The sequence below is a fragment of the Centrocercus urophasianus genome, unplaced genomic scaffold, assembly GCF_019232065.1.
Source record: "Centrocercus urophasianus isolate 14NV4802_14NV808 unplaced genomic scaffold, USGS_Curo_1.0 seq_25, whole genome shotgun sequence".
Taxonomy (NCBI): domain Eukaryota; kingdom Metazoa; phylum Chordata; class Aves; order Galliformes; family Phasianidae; genus Centrocercus; species Centrocercus urophasianus.
In genome coordinates, this window is record NW_024884811.1 from 4,452 (window position 1) to 29,312 (window position 24,861).

General features: G+C 39.0%; 1 protein-coding gene across 1 annotated transcript in view; it reads right to left on the reverse strand.

The window, feature by feature from the left end:
- Positions 1-7,712: 7,712 nt before the first annotated feature.
- The window catches only part of SLC1A1 (solute carrier family 1 member 1), a 53,495-nt gene continuing 36,346 nt past the window's right edge, over positions 7,713-24,861 (reverse strand). Inside the window, exons 7-12 of the mRNA XM_042825631.1 lie at positions 23,424-23,608; positions 21,326-21,433; positions 14,797-14,919; positions 13,969-14,163; positions 12,670-12,804; positions 7,713-9,741 (exon numbers count right to left, since the gene is read on the reverse strand). Of these exons, the coding sequence (XP_042681565.1) occupies positions 9,495-9,741; positions 12,670-12,804; positions 13,969-14,163; positions 14,797-14,919; positions 21,326-21,433; positions 23,424-23,608 (993 nt within the window). The 3' untranslated portion in view covers positions 7,713-9,494. The remainder of the gene's footprint in view (positions 9,742-12,669; positions 12,805-13,968; positions 14,164-14,796; positions 14,920-21,325; positions 21,434-23,423; positions 23,609-24,861) is intronic.

The following is a 24,861-nucleotide window of genomic DNA, read 5'->3' on the forward strand; positions in this document are numbered from 1 at the left end:
TGAACATGAGCCAACAGTGAGCCCAGGTGGCCAAGAGGGACAATGGCATTTCTGGTCTGCATCAGAAATAGTGTGGCCAGCAGGAGAAGGGAGGAAATCATCCCTCTGTACTCAGCACTGCTGAGGCTGCACCTTGAGTACTGTGTTCAGCTTTGGGCCCCTCACTATGAAAAAGACATTGAGTCCCTGGAATGTGTCCAGAGAAGAGCAATGAAACCAGTGAAGGATCTTACGAGTCTCTCTTATCAGGAGCTCTTTGTCCTCAACAGGATTGAGTGGACAATAAGTCTGGAAATCTTGTGGGGTAAAGTTTGGACAAGGAGCTCACTTACCAATCAGTATCACAGGTAAAAAGTCTAAATGTGGACTAAACTTCTTTTTTTTAATTTTTTTTTTTTTTTTCAAATTAGAAATAGACTTGGATTGTGACAAGTGCTCTTTCCACATCACTTCCTCATCCCTTTTCCCAGCCGCAGCCTTGCTCCTTCATTGATGATTCCCTGATCTGCTCACAGCCCAAGTGGTGTAGGGATCAGGGCTGTAGCACTCTTTCACAGCTCTTCTCTGCTGTTCTTTCATCCTCACACTTTTCCCCTGCTAACATACGAGCTCCCTGTGGGCTGTAGTTTCCATTGGGGTACATCAGTTTTCTTTAGCATGTTCTCCATGGGCACATGAGGAAATATTTGCTCCAGTAACCAGAGAACCTTCTTTTCCTTTTCTACATTTGCCTTCATTTCTTAATCTTCCTGCTCCTTCAATCCTCCATCTCCTCCTACCCTCACCACGGAGTTCATTCATCTTTTTCTCAGTTTTTTTTTCTACTAGCCTCCTTTTTGCACTTCTTAAAGAATGCTTTCCCCTAAGTACCATCCTCTCGGTTGCTGGACTCACCTTTGCCCTTTAGCAGTGCCTGTGGAACTAGCAGAAGTTTGTTGTGTCCTGTACAGGGCAGCCTCAAGAGACTTTCCTCAGAAACTGCTGTCAACCCCCAGAGCCAGCACCTGGTCACCTGCTGGGAAAAATTTTGCTCAACTAGACTTGGTCAATTATCTTTATCCCAGAAAAAGACAGGAGAGTCTTTAGCTTTCTTTATTCAAATGAAGGGAGAGCCCAAGCGGACAATCCCCATGTTCCCCTGCTTTCACTGCAGTTTCTGTAGTGAGTAGCACCTGAAAAGGTCCATTCTATTTAGGAGTCAATGATGATTCCTTCCAATCTTTAATCACGATCAAATCTCCAGGTTGAATATCATGAGCCTCAAAGTGCAAGGATATATTTTGTGCTAGCTGGACTTCCTGACAAAGAGATTTGACAAGAAACAGTATCTTGCCCATATAATTGTCTTAGGTAAATACTATTTATTTCCTTTTCCCTTCCAGGTTGGGGGGGTTACTTGAGTAAGTCATTCCAAACAGCAACTCATAGAAGGATAACCCTATCTCCCCTAGGTTTTGCCTTTATTCTGGCCAGGGCCAAAGGTAGCAATTTGATCCAAGGTAAGCCAGTTTTCACCACCAGTTTCAGAATAAGTTTCTTTATTGCCCCATTTATTTTTTCCACCTTTCCAGAACAATGAAGGCACTAGAGGGCATGAAAGTCCCATGTTATACCTAATGCAGTCATGACTTCCTGTAACACCTTCCCAGTGAAGTGAGTTCCTCTATCTGAGTCTATCACCTCTATTATCCCATACTTTGGAATGATTTGTTACAGGAATATCTTTATGACAGAGCTGGAAGTTGATGAGGCTATGGGAAATGCTTTCAGCCATTCCATAAGCTAGTATACTACTGCTAGGAAGTATCTGAATCACTCAGCCTTAGGCATCTCAGTAAAATTTGCCTGATATGACTGGAAGAGCTGCCTTGCTCATAGTCAGACTCTATTTGCCATTTAATTTGTTCATTATTTACTTTAGCACCCATAGCAAAATTTTTCATAAAGGCATCCACTAATCCTTTGAAGACCAGATGGCTTTCCTCATTAGGTTGTTTCAAAACTCGTAGGATCAATGACTTGGGCAGCTACTGTTTGCCATCTCTGGTAAGCCACTTATTCTCTCTCTTCTGTTCCACTATTTTTATCAGCTCTAGCTACTCTGGTGGGAAACACATTTTATCCAGCCATAGCCGGACCACTGGGAGTAGGGGGAGGATCTTCGATACTTCTGGCAGAATTGCTGCTTTTTGAGCTTCTTTGTCTGTCAATCAATTACCTAAATTCTCCACCAAAAGCCCTGCCTGATATTCCCTGACATATCTTACAGCCTATTCTTATGGTACATTCTTTGAAGCTGAGAAAACCAACAAAGTAACTTGATGTGCCAATGAATTATGTCAAGCAGCTATTCCCTTTATTACAGCACTGGGTGCATGGGGGATTTCTCCACCAACGTGCACACCAAGAGAAGCATATTTAAAGGTGTAGGGCATACATATTCATTACATTCCAAGAATATGGGCAGAAGCTCCAAGAAATAATTAACATCTCTGGTCATCATGGGATGAAGGCTAATTATCATTCACACTGCAAATTTTAACATTTTAAGAGGAGGTAGACCAAACAGGTTCCCACTGATGTTACATTGAGCTGAGGCATTTGTTTTGCCATCTTATCTTCAACAACAGGACATCTATTCTACTTTCTTGTCTTCACTTGACAACAAGCTCTGCAGCCTCCTCTACAGCATTCTGTTATTGAGCTTACACTTATGCAAACCTTCTGTCCCTTCAGCTTATATCTGTTCAAAGTATGTGTAAAGCTGTTCTCAAAATACAGAAAAGCTGTTGTTATGATTCATTTTCAATAGGCAAATAATTACGTCTTCATAGACTAACGCTTTTCCTCTGCAAGTTAATAACCCTCTTACCTTTGGAACCATTTGGCTTACACTCATTTAAAAATAAATAAATAAACAAACAAAACACTATAGCTCTTAAATCAAAACTGAATACTGAAGTTTTATGATCAAACATAAGGCCAGATATATTTATTAATCTGCTCTCTTCACAAACAAGTTTTGGTTTAAGTGTAATGGAATAGATTAGGCCCATTTTCCTTCAATACCAAGAGATCACCAAATTCATATGACTTGTTCTTCTTTCTCTAAACTTATATCTGACCCCAATGTACAAAAGATACTAAATAAAATGAGTTTATTAACTGGAGGACTTGCGTTGTCAACTATGATGTCTGCTTCAGCTTGGTTATTCTAATCTTCCAGCCATATTGCATTATGTTCTATTTTCCATTTTTACACTTAGTCTTAATTGTTTGAAAGAAAGGTCCAACCTTGTGTTTTCCTGTGGCACTAATTGCTGACAGAAAATTTGTTTCAACGATTTAACATGCAGTACATTGCCCCTGCATAAACTAAGAGTTTTAACTGTCTCATTACCTGCATTTCTCCTCCTCATTCTTGGGGAAAACATGAAACTTCCTCCTCAAGATAAGGTTTGTACTTGAGCTAATACAGCTACTAAAATTGCACCATTTTTGTTCCCTTTCCTTCAGCCTATCTTTCTTCTTCTTTCATTATCTGACAGCTACAGTTCATTACCTTAGGTATTTTATTTGGATCCTCTTTGTATGCTTCCTTCAAATCTGTCACTGCCATTAAGTCCTAGCACTTGCCTCAAAAGCACCCTTTGTACTTAGATCATCCCTCTTCCTCTCTCCCTCCCTCTCTCTCTCCCTCCATTACATCTGATCTCTCTTGCTACTTCCTTCCTTCTTGTGAGATAGGGTGTTGTTTTCTGGAATCTACTTGTCTTGGTTATTTCAGTGTAATTTGTAGGGGTTCAATTTCCAACTTTCCACAATTTCCAGGTGTAGCCCAAACCCTAGGGCCAACTTCAGCATAGGTATTTTCCAGTAATTTATGAGGATTACTACAGTATTAGATTCAGTTTCTCCCTTGGTCATATTAATTTGCATTCTTGATTCAGCCCTTAAATCCCTTCCCGATAGATTACAATTGCAATTTGGTACGTTCAAAAACTCATGCATCTCAAATTTATTTCCCACATCTATTAATAGTAGTTGAAGGAATTGTACCCCTTCTTCCCACTGAACACCTGAATTACATATACATTACATAGTAGCTATACTAGATATGTTGACAAGGGTGAGAAAATTGCTTTGATACAATTCTTTCTGCTTCATATATATGAGATATAAGAGATTTAGCTGTGTCTTTCAATAACACCAAAGAAACCATTTCTTCAGTGACATTATATTCATCATCAGTATCTCCATCAATATCAATATCTTGCCAGAAAATGGCAAGTTGAGCTGAATCTGTAGCATCAGTACTTTAATCTATCGTTTTGTAATTAGCAGCTCTACTCCTCAAATTTCTTTCAAAAGATTTTTCTGTTTCTTCAGTTCTCCTGGCTACAGTCTGTTGAGATGAACTGATTTTAGAAAAATCCTTTTTTTTTTTTTAATCAAGATATATTATATCTGCCACACTTTCCAAATGCTGCTTAATAAATTCTCCATTGATAAACAGATTTGAATTTTCTTGGAATCAGATTTTCTATCACATAACTAGCTTTTATGACTAGCTTTTATAACTTTTAAAAAAAGATTTTGTTGAGATGGCAGACATTTTTTTCAATTCCATTATTTTGTCTTCATGAAACATTCCTTGATATGCATCAAATTCGGCAGCATGTTTATGCAGATAATGTCTTTTTAAATTGTAATATTCAAAAACTGACAAAGTTTCCTTAAAAATTAAGCATAGTGCCATATTATTTGTTTTAACAAAGAAGTGCTCGTCTCCCCATTTCTCTTTGAACACTCTTCCATCATTCATGTTTTTCCTTTTTCTGAATTCTGTTCTCTTCTGAGATGCCGTGAGGCAGGTTGAATTATTAGTATCAGCAATCAAAGTGTTTTTCTTAACAAGCAGTGCAAGCACATGCCACGTGTAGTAACACATGGTGCTCAGCGTGTGTGCGACTGCCATGAGAAGCAGAGTCAGCACTGCACTGTGTTCTCCCATGCCCTGGTTGAGTCCTGATCACAAACCAGTGGTTTGATTGTTGTCAAACAAGGATACACCCAGAGCAGAGCCACCAATGCACCAATCAATGATGGTGCAGGGATGGGCTGCATTGCATGCTGGGCTGCATGTGGACAGCAGGCTGTGTGTTGGACATGCTTGCATAACGATCTGGACTTCTTCCTGATTATGGTTTTTCTCTAGATCAGCCTGCCTTTGCAGACAGTTTCTGAAATCATGTCTCCAACACTGATCACTTTCTAGCTTAGGTCAAGGAGATTCCCACCTTGCAGGATGTTCAACTCCTCTAGCCCTCAGGAGTCTCCCAACCCCTTTGCCTTGCAGTCTTACTGGCCCTGCACTCCTCCCCAAGGAGGCTGTAGTAACTGAACCATCGCTCCAGCCTTTGTTTATATTTTTTCCTTGTCCTGTACTATGTCTCTGGCTACTCCAGAACTTTGACATAATTCCTAAGGCTTTATCCAGGAGTACTGAGGGATTGTTATCTCTTTTGTCTTTCTTCAACTTACTACCACTCTCTCCCTTTTTGTTCCCCACAGTTCCCATTTCAACTTACCAGTATACTTCTTTTCAGAGTCTTCAGCTCCTCCTTTATCTTTTTCTTCTCTCTTCACAGACTTCCCAGTCCATTGTTCCATCTGTTTCTGGGATGGTCCTGAGAACCCAGTCAATCCTCAAGTGGCCCCCATAGTGAGCCAATCACCATAAATCAGTGAAGGCATCCATCAGTTCACCCAAATGCTAACCAACCTCAGAGGGTGAAATGATCCTGAACAAACTCCCAAACTGTTAGGAAAAATTTTTCTCAAATAAGCTTGCTCAATTATCTTTATCCCAAAAAGAGACAGAGGAGAGTCTTCAGTTTTCTTTATTCAAATAAAAGAAGAGTCCACAAGGACAGTCTCCAAAGTCTCAAAATATCAGAGGGCACAGCCTCCTTTTTTATTCCTATCTCCCGACAGCATGGTCCCTCCTCCTTCCCTCATTGGCTGAAGCTTTTGGAGGTTACAACTTCACGATCCGCCTAACATATGTTCCCCCTTGTATGCGACTCCCCTTTGTATCATGAATTGGATGTGCAACTAACTCCAGCTTTATGACACTCAGGGCAGAGAAGTTTGTATTGATTAGCCTATTATGCCTGCACACTAAGTCCAAAATTCCTAAGTTAAAATTATCGAGTGACCTTTGTAACCAAAGCCTTATTTGGTGAGAGTTTACGAAGTACAAACATCAATCAGAGAGGAATTTGGAAGCCATTGCATCACTTGTCTGCAAGCACACCTTGTTCACAAGCCTTCTTTATCACAGCATCTATACTCAGTAAAACTGTACAGAAATATATATATATTGTCATCTGAGCACGTACCTCTCCAAAGGGGGCAGTGGAATACCTGAGAAGATGACAGCCTCTGAAACAGTTGACCACAAAGACTATCGCAGAGCAGTCCAAAAATATATAGGTTACTAAGTTTCACAATGCAGCAGCTTTCCAATGTGAAACACAGATTGAAACAAAAAGCCATCTCCCTAGGTAGGTAGAGGGGAGGGGTTTTCTGTCCTAGCAATTTTTTTCTGTCCTTCACTCCCAAAACATTCCCTGCTCTGACATACACTCTGCACAGCACCTCCAGCAGGTAGCTAGGAAGAGTTGCAGTATGAAGGCACTCCTCAGCAGTCCACCACCTCCAGCAGCAGCAGCAGCTGCAGCAGCAGCTGCACACTTCACACTGCTCAGCATCTTGCCAGCCAAGTGGTATGGGGTGCTCTGCTGTCCATTTCAGGTAGTCAGATCAGCATGAAACCGAGAAGTTGGTGGGCAGGACCACGGCTAGCAGCCATTCTGGAGACGTAGCTGTTGGCTGCTTTCTAGGTGGCCAGATGGGCCATTCCTGCTCTTAACCAGGAAGGTGAGAGAACAAGTGACCTGCACACCCTGACTGTGTTTGCACTGGTGAACAGCTGGTAAACAGCAGGTGAACTGCTGTGGTGCTGATAGGGATCTCCAGGTGCTTTCTTTGCTCAGTGTTAGAAAGTCAACTACAAATCCCAAAGTATTTTAACAGTGACACATGAGTGGGTAATCTTGTCTTACATTGTTTAAAGTGACACATTCAGTCCTGCCATACCTTCATGAGCCTCAAAGATCCTGTTACAATCTTTGTTGCAAACCATGCCTGAAAGGCCCTCAATCTGAAGATGCTTTTCTGGTGGGACTGCTCTTTGATAGCTCCAGGCCAGAAGGCTGTGGAGAAAAGCCTGTGAAGGGTATCTCCTGCTTTGCAGAAAGATATATTATCAAAATCATGTTGGGAGAAATATCTTCAGACTTTACAGTATTTTCAGGGTGCCCAAGTAGAGAATGAATGGCAACAAAGCACCAGCAATCCTTAATCTGATCCATACAAATAAATAATCTGTTACTTAGCATGTGTTTAAAAAAGTACCCCCAGCTTATATCCTCCATAGTAGATGAGTTTGCTTGCTCAGTGCTGTATTTTTCCAAGAGCAATGTAATTATTTTACCGAAAAATGCTACTAACTCATGCCAAAACTACAGCTGAGTCAACAATGACAATTCCAGAAATCACAGATTCACCCAATTTTGTCTTTCCTGTCCTAGCTAAAGGAACTCAGTACTCTGCAGTGCATAGAGGATTGGAGTATAAAGCAACAGTGAAGGAGAAAATTATTTATTTAAAGCATATTAGGAACACAATTCACAGTACATGTTAATAGATGGCTACATAATGGGGTGATTGTAGAAAGGTGACTTTAAAAAGCAAAGACAAGGCATAGATTGTACACTTTGTGGATACTGGTGTTTTCTTTCTTCTTGTAAGCAAAGCTGCACAAATGAAGACTGTTTCAAACTATTTATGCACTGGTAAAAAGTATAATGTACTCAGTCTGTAAATTTTCCTTTTAATGTATAAACTAGTACTTTTCTGTATCGATTACAATACTTAATTTAAATACAGCATTACATCTTATTGACTTGTTGTTTTAAGGTGCAATTTATGAAAACCTACAGTAAATATTTTCTTCTTAATCAGTTCTCTTTGGCACACTTCTGATTTACTTAAATACAAGAGCTAGGCCTGACTTGAGTATATAACACTGCAGGTACCTGGAAGGTTTTTGTTAGCATACACTCATAGGCTTATCACAACCTTACTTACAAAGAATTCAGTTTACAAATAAACTTGATAACAAACTGTAATATGCAAGGCAAAACATTTGATACAGGATCTCCCCTAGAGAGAGTGGTCTTTGCACCATGGAAATCTTGTATAAAATGTGTTAGAAAACAGAGATTTCTCATGAGGAAATTCTTAGTGCTTATTATCCTACAGAAAGCCATGAAAACACATGACTTCCTGGGTTAAGATAGGTTTCATGAGATACAATTTGTCTGATATGTTGGCACTGTAGTAATGTTGCAGCTGCAAACTTGATGTTTACACAAACTGTGTAAAAAGCTTACTGACAGGGGCTGCTTTCTATAACAAGGCATGCCTCCTAAACTCTTCATACTATAATTATTTTTGTTCTAAGGAGTAAAGCTTTAGTCTCCGCATTCCATATTACTTTATAGTCTATTTTTATCTTTGAGAACTCTGCCTACTTTGGGCTTTTTAATATTTCGTAATGGTCAAAGGTAATCTAACTTACTATTGTTTCTAATGGAAATGTATCAGACTGTCACTAAAGCACCTAAACTTGAGAAGTTTCACTTTTTTAAACCCATTCAAATACAAGAATGTTAAGCCCACAGCATTTTGGTTCACCTCTGAAAGCCAGTGCCAGTGGATGGCATTTACATGAAAGACATGGAGAAACGTGGCTATATAAACAATGGAAACTTTCCTGTGCCCAATTATTTAATGATTAAAAAATGAAACCTTGTTTGCAATACAATCCTTATTACACAGCCTCGCGGGTTTCTGAATTTTTTCTAAATCAATCTGCCCTAGTGGTGACCTCTCAGCTGCAGAAATGAGTCTTTTGGCATGTGATCAAGATACAGTAGGTGTCTTGTGCGATGCTTTTAGAAGGCAAAGATGTTAAAACAGTCTTCATACAGGTGTTTCATAATGCAGGTGAGATGTGGAATGCTGTGCTACTCCTGAGAAAAACACATTTGGCTATTCCAGCTATTAATCCCCACTTATGAGCATGCTGAATCCAAAGAGGCATTTCATATCCTCAGCAATAGTATATACTTAAAAAAAAAAAAAAATCTGTCTTTGTCTTCTACAAGGATCAAAAGTAGTGAATTCAAATTGCTGGGAGAGGTGATCAGAAGGGGGCAGAATTGGTGATGAGGATCAGAGTCTCTACAGTAAATCATATATGTGCGAGACATAATTCATTCTCAATATTCCTTCAAGCTTTTAAAGATCTTGCATATAGCCATGTCCTGTAGTGCTTCTCTTTCATCTGAAAGCTACTGGCTTTAGAATTGAGATGTCTGCGTGAAGGATATGGTGTCAGATTTATCTACAGCAAAGCCTCCATTGATGTATGATTTCTTGGTCTCTGTTTCATCATTGTCAAGTATTGTAGTTTCCAAGGCAAAAGGGTTGACTATGTTGACATCAGAGGAAACATCCATCTGTTCCAGTTCCTTTTTAGAGAGCTTCTCCACTATCCCAGTACCAAAGGCATCTCCCAAGACATTCACCATTGTTCTGAATCGATCTCTATGGAATAAAAAGCTCAGGCAAATCATTCTGTGTGTTACTTAGAAAATCCTTTTAGTAAATGTAAGTTATTGTAGAAAGTGGCTAACTTTCTACAATAGCTTTTTTTTTCCCCCGCAAAACAGATGCTGTATAATTCTAGAACTAAAATAAAAAATGTTGTAGAATGAGGAGTGACTTCCCAAATTAAGGGCTTTGTAAAATTTTAAGTCACATCACTGGTCTATTAACAGCAGCAACCAAAGGGCTGTGCACAGTCTTGAAGGGTCTTATGGGGAGTCCTTCTCAGGCCCCTAAGTATGCTGCACAGTTGGTTCACTTTGTGATGAGGCCACTTTTGATGGGAGGAAAGACTGTGGTAAAAAAAAGCAGAAGAGTCCACATTGTGTGTTCTGTCTTTTTGACAGTCATTTCCCCAGCCAGAGGAGTGCTTAGTATTCTGGCCCAAAGCCTTGTTAAAGGGTTGAAGTACAAAGTTTTCTTGATACGTTAAGGAATGTGATACTTTTCTACTTCTGATTTTTTCTATCAGGAGAAAAAATAATCTGCCACTACTTGGCAGAAAAGCCTGAAAATCATGCAAGATAGTAAAGTTTGTAAATTGCCATGGGATTTGTCAAAAACCACACTGAAGTGAAGCAGTCCAAAACATGTTTTTCTACAACAGCTGCTGAACAACACCATGTATGCAACCCCACGTGTATTCTCCATATGGAAGGGAAGTAACTGGTAAGGAAAGGAAGTGAAATAAAATTCTGGTAGGAGTACTGTGACAAGTGAGCCACAGTGGATATCTTGCATAATATTTCTATTCTACCTCTTTATTAAAAACGTGGAAGATGTCTTCAAGGTTATGTAATAAAACTTTGGTAAGTTCAGAATTAACTAGAGGACTGTTAATGAGACACTACTAGCAGGTTTCAAAATAATACATTTTAGGCATGAAGTACAAAAGGCAAGTGTTAATAATCTACATGGCATCAAGAAACGCATTCTGTCTGCTGAGGTGCAAATGCACTGCCAATGACCCCTGGTACATGTAATTAATCTTTAATTTTCTTTGTACAGCAAAACACTCTCATCTGAAAAAATATCTCAGTTGGAATTAAGAGATGGTTCCAATTATTCATCTGTGTCATGGTGGAACAGGTAGTTCATTCATGGAACACCTAAATGTGTCTAAGAACTTCAAACTTCTAACCTAGAGAAAAGAAAGGGTCCATAATATTATGTGTGTGGTGGAATTTAGGAATGACTATTCTCCTTTTCTGTCAATCTCACTTCCGTAAAGGAATTAGAGGGTATCAAATAAAATGATTGGGAAGTGTGCTGAAACAAACAAAGCAAAATACATTCTGTACAACACGCTGAAAGATTGTGGAATTCATCTTCACACAACTTATGGATGCTTCGAAGTGCAATAAGAAAATTTAACGTAAAAAGAAATCTAATGAGAACTGTTAAGAAAAAAAACAAACAAACAAACAAACAAACAAAAAAAACCTCTATCTTAAGAACTCTGAGTAACTGCTTCCTTGAGGCTGGGGAATGGTATCAACACACAATTTTTCTGTTCTCACTTTTCTTTTTTATGCCTTCTCTAAGCCACTGGCTTGTACAGATCTTCCATATCCTTAGCCAAACTAAATGACTAGAAAAAAGCTTGAGAAAACTAAATGACTGTGCAGTATGGCAAACGAACCTATTAGACATTGTTGCAGACAGCTCATGGAGAGAATGCACTGTAATTGGAGCTGTTTGATTTTTTGGGGTTTTCTTGAGAAATAATGTTATATTGCAATTGAGTTGATTCTTGAATTCTTTTCAGTCTTGCTCTACTGGAGATCAAGGCTTCTCCCCACATCTTGTGAAACTGAGTTAAACAATCAAATCAAATAAGTATATCTGTGAAATAAATAGGCTGCAGGCCAACAAATCCTTCAAGAAAATTATTGGAAAACGTGGATAGGGAAAATAGATGGTTTTACTTTGAAGGTAAACGTAAGTATAAGAAAAGGAAGTGCAAAGACACAAAATGATTTTTATCTCTGCACTGGTACTGGTGAGTTAATGTTGAGTTAATGCAAATTAATGAGATCTCATTCTCAGCATTATAGCACAGATACTTTGGGAGAGAAAAAAAGCTTTATTATAAACTATAGTCCTAAAATAAGAAATCTTGTTATTCTTTCCCAGTAAATCATGGGAGAAAGCTGGACACTGATGATTTCCTTTTGCAGAAGTAGCAAAAAAATGTCTAAGTTGAACACAGAAGACTTTAGGTTAAATGCCTCCCTTCAGAAAGGGCTTAATGCAACTGAGAGGTTTTTATGTGCTCTTTATGTGCTCCAGTGAAGTAGTTGGGATCAGGTATAACAAACGCTTTCCAAGTTTGCAAGTGCGCACCTGCTGGTTATGGGGCTCGGTATAGAAGAACCCTAGCAAAGTAATGCTGGCAGAATAGACATACAGTCTGCAGTGTGTATGCATATAGAATCAAAGACCACCTTTGCTTAGTTCACATGCTCCATTCTTCACCACTTCTTGGATTTTATGGAAATCAGCTGAAATGTACCGTTTGCGGCTGCATTTGATTTTTATTAATGGTGCATCTACTTCAGTGTAGTTCAGCAGAAGTTGAGAAACTCCAGAGGTAGTAAGTACTACTAATCTACTACTAATCATTTAAATATGCTGTGTCCACTGGTTAGACAGCACCTCTGGATGTGAGATTAATATCTGCCATTTCATGCTGCAGGATTTCTGTCAGAATTAAAGCTACTGTTATAACCAACCATAAGAAGAATATTCGTTCAATTTCTACTGCCGACCTACAGGACATGATTTACTGTCTTCTCATGCAGACCCACATGCTTGTGTAAACATTTTAAAAAAATAATAATCTAATACTAAGTGCTTTAAACTTACAGAAGCCAGTCAACTGCAATGATCAGAGTAACGTCTTCAGCTGGCAGGCCAACAGCGCTCAGAACAATCACCATGGTGACAAGTCCAGCTTGGGGAACACCAGCAGCTCCAATGCTGGCTGCTGTAGCTGTGACACTAAATCCCAAATAAAGGCAGGAAAAAACATTCAGAGTAAGTGTTGCTTACAGAAACTGTATTTTCTGACACAAATAGACATATTTCACTACCAGAAAGCTGTTCTTATGTTCTAGTTTTTCTGTGGAGCATTATCTACCTGGTTCGGGAACAAGACTATGAGGCGTGTTTGAATCATAGAATCATAGAATCATAGAATCATAGAATCATAGAATCACCAAGGTTGGAAAAGACCTAAAAGATCATCCAGTCCAACTGTCCACCTATTCCCAGTAGCTCCCACTAAACCATGTCCCTCAACACAACATCCAGCCTTTCCTTGAACACCCCCAGGGTCGGTGACTCCACCACCTCCCTGGGCAGTCCATTCCAGTGCCTGACCACCCTTTCTGAAAAGTAATACTTCCTCATGTCCAGCCTGAATCTCCCCTGCTGTAGCTTGAAACCATTCCCCCTGGTCCTATCACTAATGACACGAGAGAAGAGGCCGACCCCCAGCTCACTACAACCTCCCTTCAGGAAGTTATAGAGAGCCATGAGGTCTCCCCTGAGCCTCCTCTTCTCCAGGCTGAACATTCCCAGCTCCTTCAGCCTCTCCTCATATGGCCTCTGTTCTGGACCCCTCACCAGCTTTGTTGCCCTCCTTTGAACACGTTCCAGGGCCTCAATGTCTTTCTTGCAGTGAGGGGCCCAAAACTGGACACAGTACTCGAGGTGTGGCCTCACCAGTGCTGAGTACTGGGGAAATCAGTGCCATCTCAGACACTATGTAGGAGAACACGTATCTCATGGGCAGGCAATCAGTTGTTACAGTAACAAATGTTAATACATAGGTAAATGCATGTCTAACCCACAAATTAGATAGATCCCAGGAAGAGTTAGGTTTCCAAGTGTTTTGTTTGAAACTAATGGCATTTTCCAGAACAATGCTGCACATCCTGGCCCATCCCACCTCCTCATAGGTCACATAGGCAAGGTCATGGAATAAGAAAAGACAATGTTTCTGGATTTTACTATGGTTTGAGTGACAGTTTCAACCTTTTCCATGAGCTATCCAAAGTAAATATAGAATTCATTACTAAAAAAATAAAAACAAAAAAAAAAAAAAAAACAACCCACAGCAACACAACATCAACAAAATTTATGTGATAAGCTTAGTCTTACCTAATGGTAACTATCTGGCCAATATCTAGTTCCAAGTCATTCAGCTGTGCAATAAATACAGCTGCTACTGCCTCGTAGAGAGCTGTGCCATCCATGTTGATAGTAGCTCCAACTGGAAGTACAAATCTGGTAATTCTTTTGTCAATGAAGTTTTTTTCTTCTGCACATCGGAAGGTGACGGGCAAAGTTGCTGAACTGGCACATAAATAAGCACAAAAAGTAAATGCAAGTAAGGGTGTACCATATCCTTTATCTTTCCTTTTTCTGAGAGCCTGATTTGCTCTAAGAAACAAAAGGAGATCTACCTCAGATAGGAAGGCTGCATTATGAAACTTAAGAGTTGAGTTTTAAAGCAATGTAAGCTTTGCTCTTTCCTCTAATTGTGGGAGGAAATAACAAAGTCTTAATTAAGCATTAAAATATTAACTATGTATGTAACTTTGAAGTAGACTACAGGGTTCTACATCTGGGAAGGAATAATCCCATGCACAAGTATAGGCTGGGGGCTGGACTACTGAAAAGTAGCCCTGCAGAGAAGGACCTGTGAATTCTGCTTGACATCAAGATTTGTGAGTATCGAATGGCAAAAAAACTATTTCCTGAAGATATGTTGCAAAGGGCAGATTCTAGTTTTGTAAAAGGCCAGCAGAGCTTCACTGCAATCTGTACTGCCATTTTGGGTACTGCAGAAACGTAGCATTTCAACTTCCATGGAATTTACAATTGTCCAGGTGAAATCAGGTTGTCTAACAAAGTGGTAATAAAATCAGAGTACAAATAACGCAATTACTACTAAGAACATTACAGAAGATAAATCTTTTTGTTTACCTGGAAGAAATCATGAGGGCTGTCAGAAGTGCCTGAGCCATCCCCATGGCAAATCGAAAAGGATTTTTCCTTACTATTATTAAGTAGATCAGTGGCAGAATTATAGTGGAATGGATTGCAAGTCTGGAAAAGAAGATGGACTAGTTAAACAGATTGAGTTCTTTAGATTTATGATTTAAAATTTTACTACTTAGAGAGTAAGACTGTCAAAAAAAAAATGAGGTTCTTTCATTTTTTTGTAAGGAGGAAGAGATTATTATTTGTATCTCTTTCCAAGGTACAGCAAGGATTAATCAATATATTTGAAATACTTTTAAACTGCTGAAGAAAAGTAAAGTAACAAATAATATTTAAACCAATATTCATACAGCAATTTCAAATATGATAAAACATTTGTTTGTTTTTATTACACTGGCTCTATATACAAAACTGACATACAGATGGAGGAGCCAATGAGGAAAGATGTGCTGCTGGACCTTGTACTAGCAAACAAGGAAGCACTGATTGGAAATGTGAAGGCTTGGGACATCCTTGGCTGCAGTGACCATAGGATTGTGGAATTCAGTATCCTGTGAAGAGGAAGTGGAGCAATACAATAAGATCACAACCCGGGATTTCAGGAGAGCTAACTTTGATCTGTCCAGGGACTATAGTGGAAGAATTTAAAGGAAATGGGCCCTAAAAGAAAAAGGAGTCCAAGAGAGTTCATTAGTATTCAAGCAAAACTTTCTCCAGTCTCAAGAATGATGCATTCCTATCAATAAGAAATCAAGAAAAGGGGACAGGAGACCTGTATGAATCAAGGAACTCCTGACAAAACTGAAACAGAAGCATAAGACGTACAGGAGAATAAGTGGAAGTAGGGCCAAGACGCTTGGGATGAACATATTGATGTTGTCAGAATATGCAGAAATACAACAAAGAAGGCTAAGGCCCATTTGGAATTGAATCTGACTAGGGATGTCAAGGGCAAGAAGAGTGAAAGTCTGGAAAGACTTTCCCCAGACTGAGGATTATTGGGCTAGGGCTCATTTATGCAAACTTGACATCCACAAGTATGTGGGCCTTGATGAGTTGTACTCACGAGAACTAAGTGGAGCTAGTAGATATCACCTTTGGGTGGGGGTCAGTAGAACAGAGTCTCTCCTTCTGTAAGAGCAGAGCAAATCCAAGACTGCCTCATGAGGCAGAATGTGTACAATCTATGAGGCTAGATAACATAAAATCATAGAATCACAGAAAGGCTTGGGTTGGAAGGGACTTCAAGGGCCTTCAAGCTCCAACTCCCCCACCACAGGCAGGGCTGCTAACCTTCATATCTAATATGGACCAGGCTGCCCAGGCCCCCATCTGACCTGGCCTTGAACACCTCTGGGGATGGGGTACCCACAACCTCTCTGGGCAGCCAATTCCAGCGTCTCACCACTCTCTTGGTAAAGAGCTTCCCACTGATATCCAACCTTCCAAATCTTATATCTCTGATATCCAAATCTTCTCTTGTCCAACTTAAAACCATTTTCCCGTGTCCTGCCATTATCTTCTCTTGAAAATCCTTGCAACAAGCACCCCAGGGTCTTGAAGGAGCTAGCTAGTGTGCTTGCCAAGTGACTTTCCATCATATTTGAAAAGTTATGACTGTCAGATGAAGTCCCCAGTGACTGGAAAAAGGGAAACATCACTCCCATTTTTTCAGAAACGAAGAATGGAAGACCTGGCAATCTATAGGCCAGTAAGCCTCATGTCTCTGCCTGGGAAGATCATGTAGCAGATATTCCTGGAAGCCATGTTAAGGCACATATGAGATGAGGAGGTGACTTAAGACAGCCAGTACAGCATCACAAAGGGCAGATCATGACTGACCAATCTGGCAGATTTCTATGACATGGTTTAATGGGCATGGTAGTGATGGGTTAGCAGTTGACTAGATGATCTCAGTGGTCTTTTCCAGTCTTAATGATTCTACTATTCTACGATTTCACTATAAGATGGAATGATGGGATCTGTGGACAGAAAAGAAGTAACTGGTGTTGTCTATCCAAACTTCTGCAAGGCTTTTGACATGGTTTTGCACCACAACCTTATCTCTAAATTGGAAAGAGATGGATTTGAGCATGGACTATTTGATGGATGAAGAATTGGTTGGATTGTCACACCCAGAAGGTTGTGTTCAATGGCTCTATGTTCAGGTAGAAGCTAGTCATAAGTGGCACTCCCTGAGAGACTGTTTTGGGACCAGTCCTCTTTACCATCTGTACAAGTGACACATATAGTGGAATTGAGGTCATTCAAGCAAGTTTGCAGATATCACTAAGCTGAGTTGTGCAGCTGATACGGTAGAAGGAAGGGATGTCATTCAAGATGATCTGAAGAATCTTGAGAAAGGGGTCCATGTTGAACCTAATAAGATTCAACAAAATATTGCACTTGGGTTGGGGCATTCCCAGATATGTGTGTAGACTAGGAGAAGAACTTACTGAGAACAATCCTATGGAGAAGGACTTGTGGGTCCTTGTGTGTGAAAAGCTAGACATGAGCCAGCAGTGTGCACTTGCAGTCTGGAAGGACAACTGTATACTGGGCTGTAACAAAGGAGGACCTGCTAGCAAGGTATGGGAGGTGACTGCCCCCATATACTCTGTTCTCGTGAGGCCTCATCTGAAATATTGAATCTGGGTGTGGGGCCCCCAGCACAGGAAAAACATGGAGTTATTGGAGTGGGTCTAGTGGAGGCCATAAAGATTATTGGAGTGCTGAAGCATCTCTCTTTAGCCAGGCTGACAAAGCTGGGATTGTTCAGCATAGAGAACTGGGTCCAGTATTGTTTATTTTATTCATCAGAGACTTGGGTAAAGGGTAGACTGGTAGGGTAGATTGCATCCTCAACAAGTTTGCTGATGATGCAAAGCTGGGAAGAGGGCTGATAGCACAGAAGACTGTGCTGCCATTCACAACGATCTCAACAGGTTAGAGAGATGGGTGGACAGAATTTCTCTTAAAATTCTGTACAGGCAATTACAGGGTTCTGCAGCTGGGGAGGAATATTTCCATGCAGAAGTACAGACTGGGGGCTGGAGTACTGGAAAGTAGCCCTGCAGAGAAGGACCTGTGAATTCTGCTTGACATCAAGTTGACCATGAGCTAGTAATGTGCCCTAGTGCTCAGGAAAGCCAATAGTATACTAGGTTATATTAGAAAGAGTACTGCCAGCAGATCAAATGAGGTAAAACATCTCCTCCATCAGCTCTGGTGAAGTCTCACCTAGAGTACTATAAATAGTGCTGGACCCCCTAGTAAAAGAGACACACAGCTTCTGGAGTGAGTCCAATAAAGGTCTATGAAAGTCATTAATGGGATTGGAGCATGCGAGGAAAGATAGAGGCATCTGGGCCACTACACTTCGGAGAAGCAAAGGCTCAGAAGGTACTTGATCAATGTGTGTAAGTATCTGAAGGAGAGGTATTAAGAGAATGGGGCTAGAATCTTCAGAGTGGTGCCAAGCAAACAAGAAGCAATGGGAACAAACTGAAACACAAGAAGTTCATCTGAACATGAGGAAAAGTTACTGTGCAGGTAACCAAGCACTGGAAGGGAATGCCCAGAGAAGTTAGTCTGCTTCCCTGGAGATATTATTCAAAAGCTGTCTGGACACAATCCTGGATAACATGCTCTAGGGGACTCCACTTGAGAAGGGAGGTTTGACTAGTTAATCTCAAAGTTTCCTTCCAGTCTCAACTACTCTGTTATTCTGTGATAGTTCAGACACTACAAATGAAATACATATCACTCTACCATCTTTCATGTTGCAAGGTGCTGAAATACTGTCTTTTGAAACAATTACTTTTCATTATGAATTAATTCCGTTAATATGCGGAAGATCAAACTGTCCTCTTGGCTTTATACATTACTCAGGTTTATTTGCTTGGATATTGACTGTGTCTTAATTCGTGAGTATTAACATTAGAGGTAAACAGCCTGCTACAAGTATATTTGAAATGAAATATACACAAAACGTTGTGCAATACTTTCTGTATTCCAGGGTCACAAATAATGGCAACATCAGCTCTTCTTGAAGATAAGTTATCATAGCATGGAAATACAATGCCCAGAATTGTGGCATGTATGACCTTTGGTTTTTTATTCTGTCCTCACAAGATGTTCCTGTGAACAATACTATGTTGTAATAGCACTTTATGATTTTAGAATACTTGATAAAGACAGAAATATATCATGGTACTACCTGTTCTGCCAACATCAGGGAGTTAACAAAGCTGTAGCTATAGTATAGAAATCCTCAACTCCATAAAAAAACAAGCAAACAACAACAATCACATCACCTTGAAATCTAACTATGCATCCTGTATTCACGAAAGGGTTTATTCAGTGAAGTGTAAATGAGAGCATACGATATGCATCAATAAAATTTTGCTGAAAAGTTACAATATGAAATCTACTGATTCATAAAGTGGTTCCTGAGAACAAACTGAATTCTTCAGAACATAGAAAAACTATATAGGCATGAATGCTGTTGGGTGTCTTAACAAAACTGTTGATGAAAAACTTTTCAAGTAATATTTATCTCCAGAAACAAAAATTTCCAAACAAATGTACTTTTTAAATTTCAGATTGTCACTTTACTACTGCCAGCATGAACTTGGCATTACCCAAAGCAATGTTTGTGCATATTAGTTCCAATACTACAGATTATCATGGGAAAAAAAAAAAAAAAAAAAAATTAGAAGTAATATTTATTTGCATGTATGAAATGTAACTGACAGCAAGAAGCAGAAGTTTTTGTTTCTCAGATTGACATACTTTACAGCACTCAAGAAATGTATCTGCCTGGCTGCTTTCAGATGAGACAAACAAACATGAGTTTGCTTGCTGTAGCTTCCTTGTTTTATTAATTCCTCAGATTAAGAGACCTTGGCAAATGCCTCCTACTTTGATTTTTCTCCTTTATGACTGCTAACACATCCTGTTTATGACGCTGCTATGATAGAAAATTGATAGGCTGAAGATACTTAGTGGCCAACTGGAGCAAAGGCATTAGAGCAGGCAAGTCCAACCTGGGACCTGCAGGCTACATGCAGCTTATCACAGCCCATCCTGGAGCTGCCCTTTGCCCTGCAACATCGTGGCAGTGGCTCTTCCCCACCAAACAGCCTGGTGCAGCTCCAAACACGCACCAATTGTTCAGCAAATAGCAAACATTAAATGGAAACTTAAATAAAGCAGCATTATGTGTAACACAAACATAAATTGCACTCATTTCTGTAACAGTTTGGTAAAGTGGAGATTCAGTGATATTTTTAAAGCTTCTTAGGAAGTCGCACATCTCAACTGATTTTTCGAAATGCTGGCTTATGCTTAAATGTAAACACAACAACTTTGAATTAAATATTATTTTCTAGCAGAAAATTATGCAGAAAAGAGATCCTTCTTGATTTTTAATGAATTTATTGAATTTAAGATTAATATATTCCCCTTCTCTTTCTTTGGTTGTCAGAAAGCTTGTGAACAATTTTGAAGAAAATAGCATGCAGGAGATAGAAGCTACTGAACAACTTTGGATAGAGCTTCTAGACAAAACATGAATAAGTTACTGTATAGTGAAGAATACTGTATAGTGCAGGAATTATAGGAATGAATGCTAGGGCAATGAACCAAGACAGCCTAGAATCTATGCTTCACTGAACTGAAAATAGCAATTTAAATACATTTGATTTATTGGGTCCGTAATAACTATTTATCTTTCCAAAGAGGTTTTTTGTTGTTGTTTTTTTGCAGTAATATTCTTCAGAGAATATAATGATCTAGTGTTACAATCTGTATCACTTAAAGCAGTTAAGCTGCCCCTTCTCAATTTTCAAATCTGCAAACGTTTTCTGTCAGTGCCTCTGCCTAGTATTGCTCTCCACAGTCAGTGGTCTACAGAAAGAATAGCAAAGGTGTTTTGATGCTTGGCTACGTTATGCAGTTAACAATTGCTGGTTTTGCAGCTTCAACAGCTACTTTTGTGTTCAAAGATAAACTGACAGCATGATCTGTCAGTATCAGCAATCTGCTCTGTGTCAAGGTGAGAAGTGCTCAAAGTCATTTGGGCTTAGCATAATTTACTGAGTATTGCATTCACAATGCATCTGTATAGGGAAGCAGAACTGACACACAGTGGATTCTGAGGTCCCATACTGATTCCCAACTTCATTCTGATATTCTTGTATGTTGAATAGCCTACAAAGCCCCTTTTTCCCAACTTCTAACTCTTCCCCAACTTCTAGTTTCTAAAAGAAACATTTCTACTTTCAAAAATGCAATGACATAATCTATTCCAGCATCAAGGTGAGAAGATAAAATAATGAATACAACAATAGATAAAAAATACTCATTTTTAAAAACAAAACATGATTTTCACTATCGGGAATTTTTGTATTTGACCTAGAAAACACCGGTTATTGTGGAAAATTAAACTGTAATCAACTGAATCCCCAAAATTGTATATATTTAATATCATTTTTAGAATATGACATACCCACTTAATACTGTAGCCATATAAAGACCCAGTTTACGAAAGATTTCCCAGTCCTCAACTTCTATTATCTTCCCAGCAATCAAAAACACAATACCAATTGGCATATACCTAGAGAGCAAAAATAGAACAATTAAAATTCTATTCTCAGAAATACTTCATGCTCATTAAATAATAATGTCTTGCGCAGTGTAACTTTTTAAAACAGTCTGAAGAATTTCCTCTGATACTGTATTATACATCTGATTTTACTTGCTTGAAACAAAATTATATTAGAGGTGAAGAAAAAATACTGAGAAAGAATAAATTTAACTCTGTACATAGTCTGACTGCATGGCATGGTGTCGCAGAATACACAGAAGTTGGGGAAAAGAGTGAGTTTTGTCCTACAATAGAAAATGACTGGTTTAACCTTATTTGAAAGTGGATGTTTTCAGGGCTGAAGCCAAAGTGCTCTCTGAAATCACAGAGATGTATAGGACTCTTGCTCTTCCAGGAGTTGTCCTATAGCACTAGAAGCCATGTGTGAATCACTTGCATAAGGGAATGATTTTAATATGTTGGGATAGCACATAATCAGTGCGTTTCCTGATGGAGGGCTTCTTTCCACAGTGAGTGCACAGAGCCATTTCTAGCAGTAATGAATAGCTGCATGGGCTGTGGCCTGCAACAGACAGATTCAAAGGCAGAATCAAAGGGCTTACACTAGCACCGTCTCTGCTTCATTTCTTTTAGCACCACAGAGAAGGCTGTGACAGAGAAGATGAAAATTTCCAATTAACCTATAAATTTGTGAATTTATGAAAAATATATATTTAAAATTTTTAATTGCTAATTAATAAAAATGTCTGTGCTTCACTTCATGAATGAAGTAGTACTTTCCCCCTGTAATGGGGGATGCAAATGTGGATTCCTGGTTTCCGCTAAGCTCCGAAAGGGTGAAAGCAGAACTAGTTCCTCACATCGTCAGTGTCCAAGGTTACTTTATTTACAGCAGCAGCTCCCATTCTAGAGACATACTATATATGTCTATAGCTACCAACTTGGGCACATGAAAAACAAAGGATAGTCAGCATATGGGGAGAAACCTTTATCTGTATCCTATGCTAACTCTAGAGCATAGTTAGTTGCACAGTGAGGCAGCCTGCTCCACAGAGCTTTAACTCAGTTGGGAACTGGATGAGCTATATAGCTCAGAGCAAACTGCAGAGATAGAACTACCTCTCTCTAAAGGTAGAAGTGTGCAGCTTAGCTTTCAATATGCTTACTGTTTTGCAGAAACTTCAGTGTGCTGGAATGGAGAGAAGATCCATGAAAGGAAGAGATCTGCTAAGTTACTTTCAGAGTGAAACAGGCAAGTATGAGCAGAGAACCATAGTAAAATGGCATAATGTGCTTGCATGTAGGATCAAAATCTGGAAAGAAGAGAGTGCTTTTATGATGCTCATCCTGTAATTGTGATCTGCTCAACAACTACTGTAGAGACACAAGTTTTGTTAACTGCTATGAAGTCCAATCAAATACTATCAGATGAGGTGCTGCACTTTTTTTTTTTTATTATTATTTCTATCTGGGAACATTATGTGAGAATATTTTGAGAATGTTGTCTCGCAAAGCCTACAAGTACAAGGTAAATGATGCCAACTGTATCTTGCATATCACTGCACATTTTGCTCAGTTGTGTGGCTTGTACTTTAATTTATATTTCTAAATGAACTTAACTCCAAGAACAGTTACTCTGTGAACACAATAGGGAATAGTGTTCAAGACTGAAGAGGCCATGTTGGTACTGATTTACAGCCCTCCAATCATCAGCACAGATGCACAGTCTTGATATGATCTTCCAGTGAGAATATCTGAAAAACTTGTGTACTAGTGGCACTGTTCTTTTAGTATACAGTAAATAGAAGCCTTGTTTCTAGTTTCCTGAAAAGGATCAAAATATGTAGAATGAAACTGCTTACCAGCCTTCCTTTAAAGCTGCTTGCTGTAAAGCACATATACAAAAGCAAACATGAGGTATAAGTCCACTCCTATATTTTCACTTAAAGACAAAATTCACTTAAATAGTTAGAACATGCCAGTATGTCCTTGGACTTACCACATAATTATCTGAACTATCCTCATTGTAGCTTCATTCAGTGCATTGAAAAAATCCACTAGAACTTGTCCTTTGTCTCCCATTTTTCCAATAACCATTCCAAAAACAAGACAAAAGACGATCAAGCCAAGAACATTGATGCCATCAGAATACGCGCCCACGATCTTATATTCTTGAGTTTTGTTCTATATATCAGATTTAAGGGAGAAAAGTTACAATCTGAAAACACCGAGTTTACTTTAAAGCATTCTTAGATGAAAACATAGTTAAACTTTTGAAAAGACATAGAGCTTTACCCCGATCACTCTACTCTGGGAGCCTTTAAAAGTTGTGTATTTTAGACCTATGCAGCAATCCAACCAAATCTTAGGTGAGAGTAAAGCAACTTTCTATAGACTTCCGACACAAATAGTAAGGTCTGGTATACTCAGTCATGCCTTCAATATATTCAAGACTTACTTCCTGCTATGGGGAACAAAACCCAACTGACAGAGAATCCCTGTGGTCACTTCCATGCAAGTCAAGGTCTTTTGCCCAGATTTATTAAAACAGTCAATTGTGTAAGAACTGGGATGATGCTGTGCACTTTTGCCTTCAGTTAGAAATCTATTTTTCATCTGAAATCAGTGACAATGCATAATTTATAGAAGAATCAGAAGCATACAACATAAAAAAAAAAACTACCTACGTAGGCATTTGCACACTCCTCAGTTTGTGTAATATTCATATATGAAAGACAGAATTGCTTACTGCATTCAAGTTTTAATTCATGTCCTTTCATATAGCCCATATTCTCATGATCTTAATACATATGAGATGAAATTTGGAAAAGGTACAGTAAAAAGAACATTGACCTGCTATTATTCACAGTTCTATGTTTACAGAATATTGAATTCCTTTCTTACTCTAATGTAATTAAAGGATTTACAAACTTTCAAAACCCATAAGCATTTCAGACCTCAAATCAGAAACTTGCTAGACATCTTCTTTACTTTTGTCTTTTTTTTATTCTTTCTAGAATAGCAAGCTATTATATAATAAATGTTTTCTACTTTTCATTTCACAAAATTTTATTATGATTTTCTGCTTATTTCTTTATGGGATACTCAGTTACTTCACTGCTGCTTAAGCACACTGCTGATATATATGCAAACTTCCAACAATAAGTGTTTTCCTTAATTTCTCAGCAAATTGACAATTAATTTGCATATACATTTAATGGAGGTTATAAATCCACTGTTTCCTTATATAATACATTAAACTTAATATTGCTTATTAACGAATGGAGCCCTCATGTTTTCTTAAGCCTACCTGAAAATCCTCAAAATCACCACTAGAATTTACTTCATGTTATGCCCTTCCTAAAATATATCTATGTACCATCACAGAATCACAGAACCACAGAATGGCCAGGGTTGTAAGAGACCTCAGGGATCAT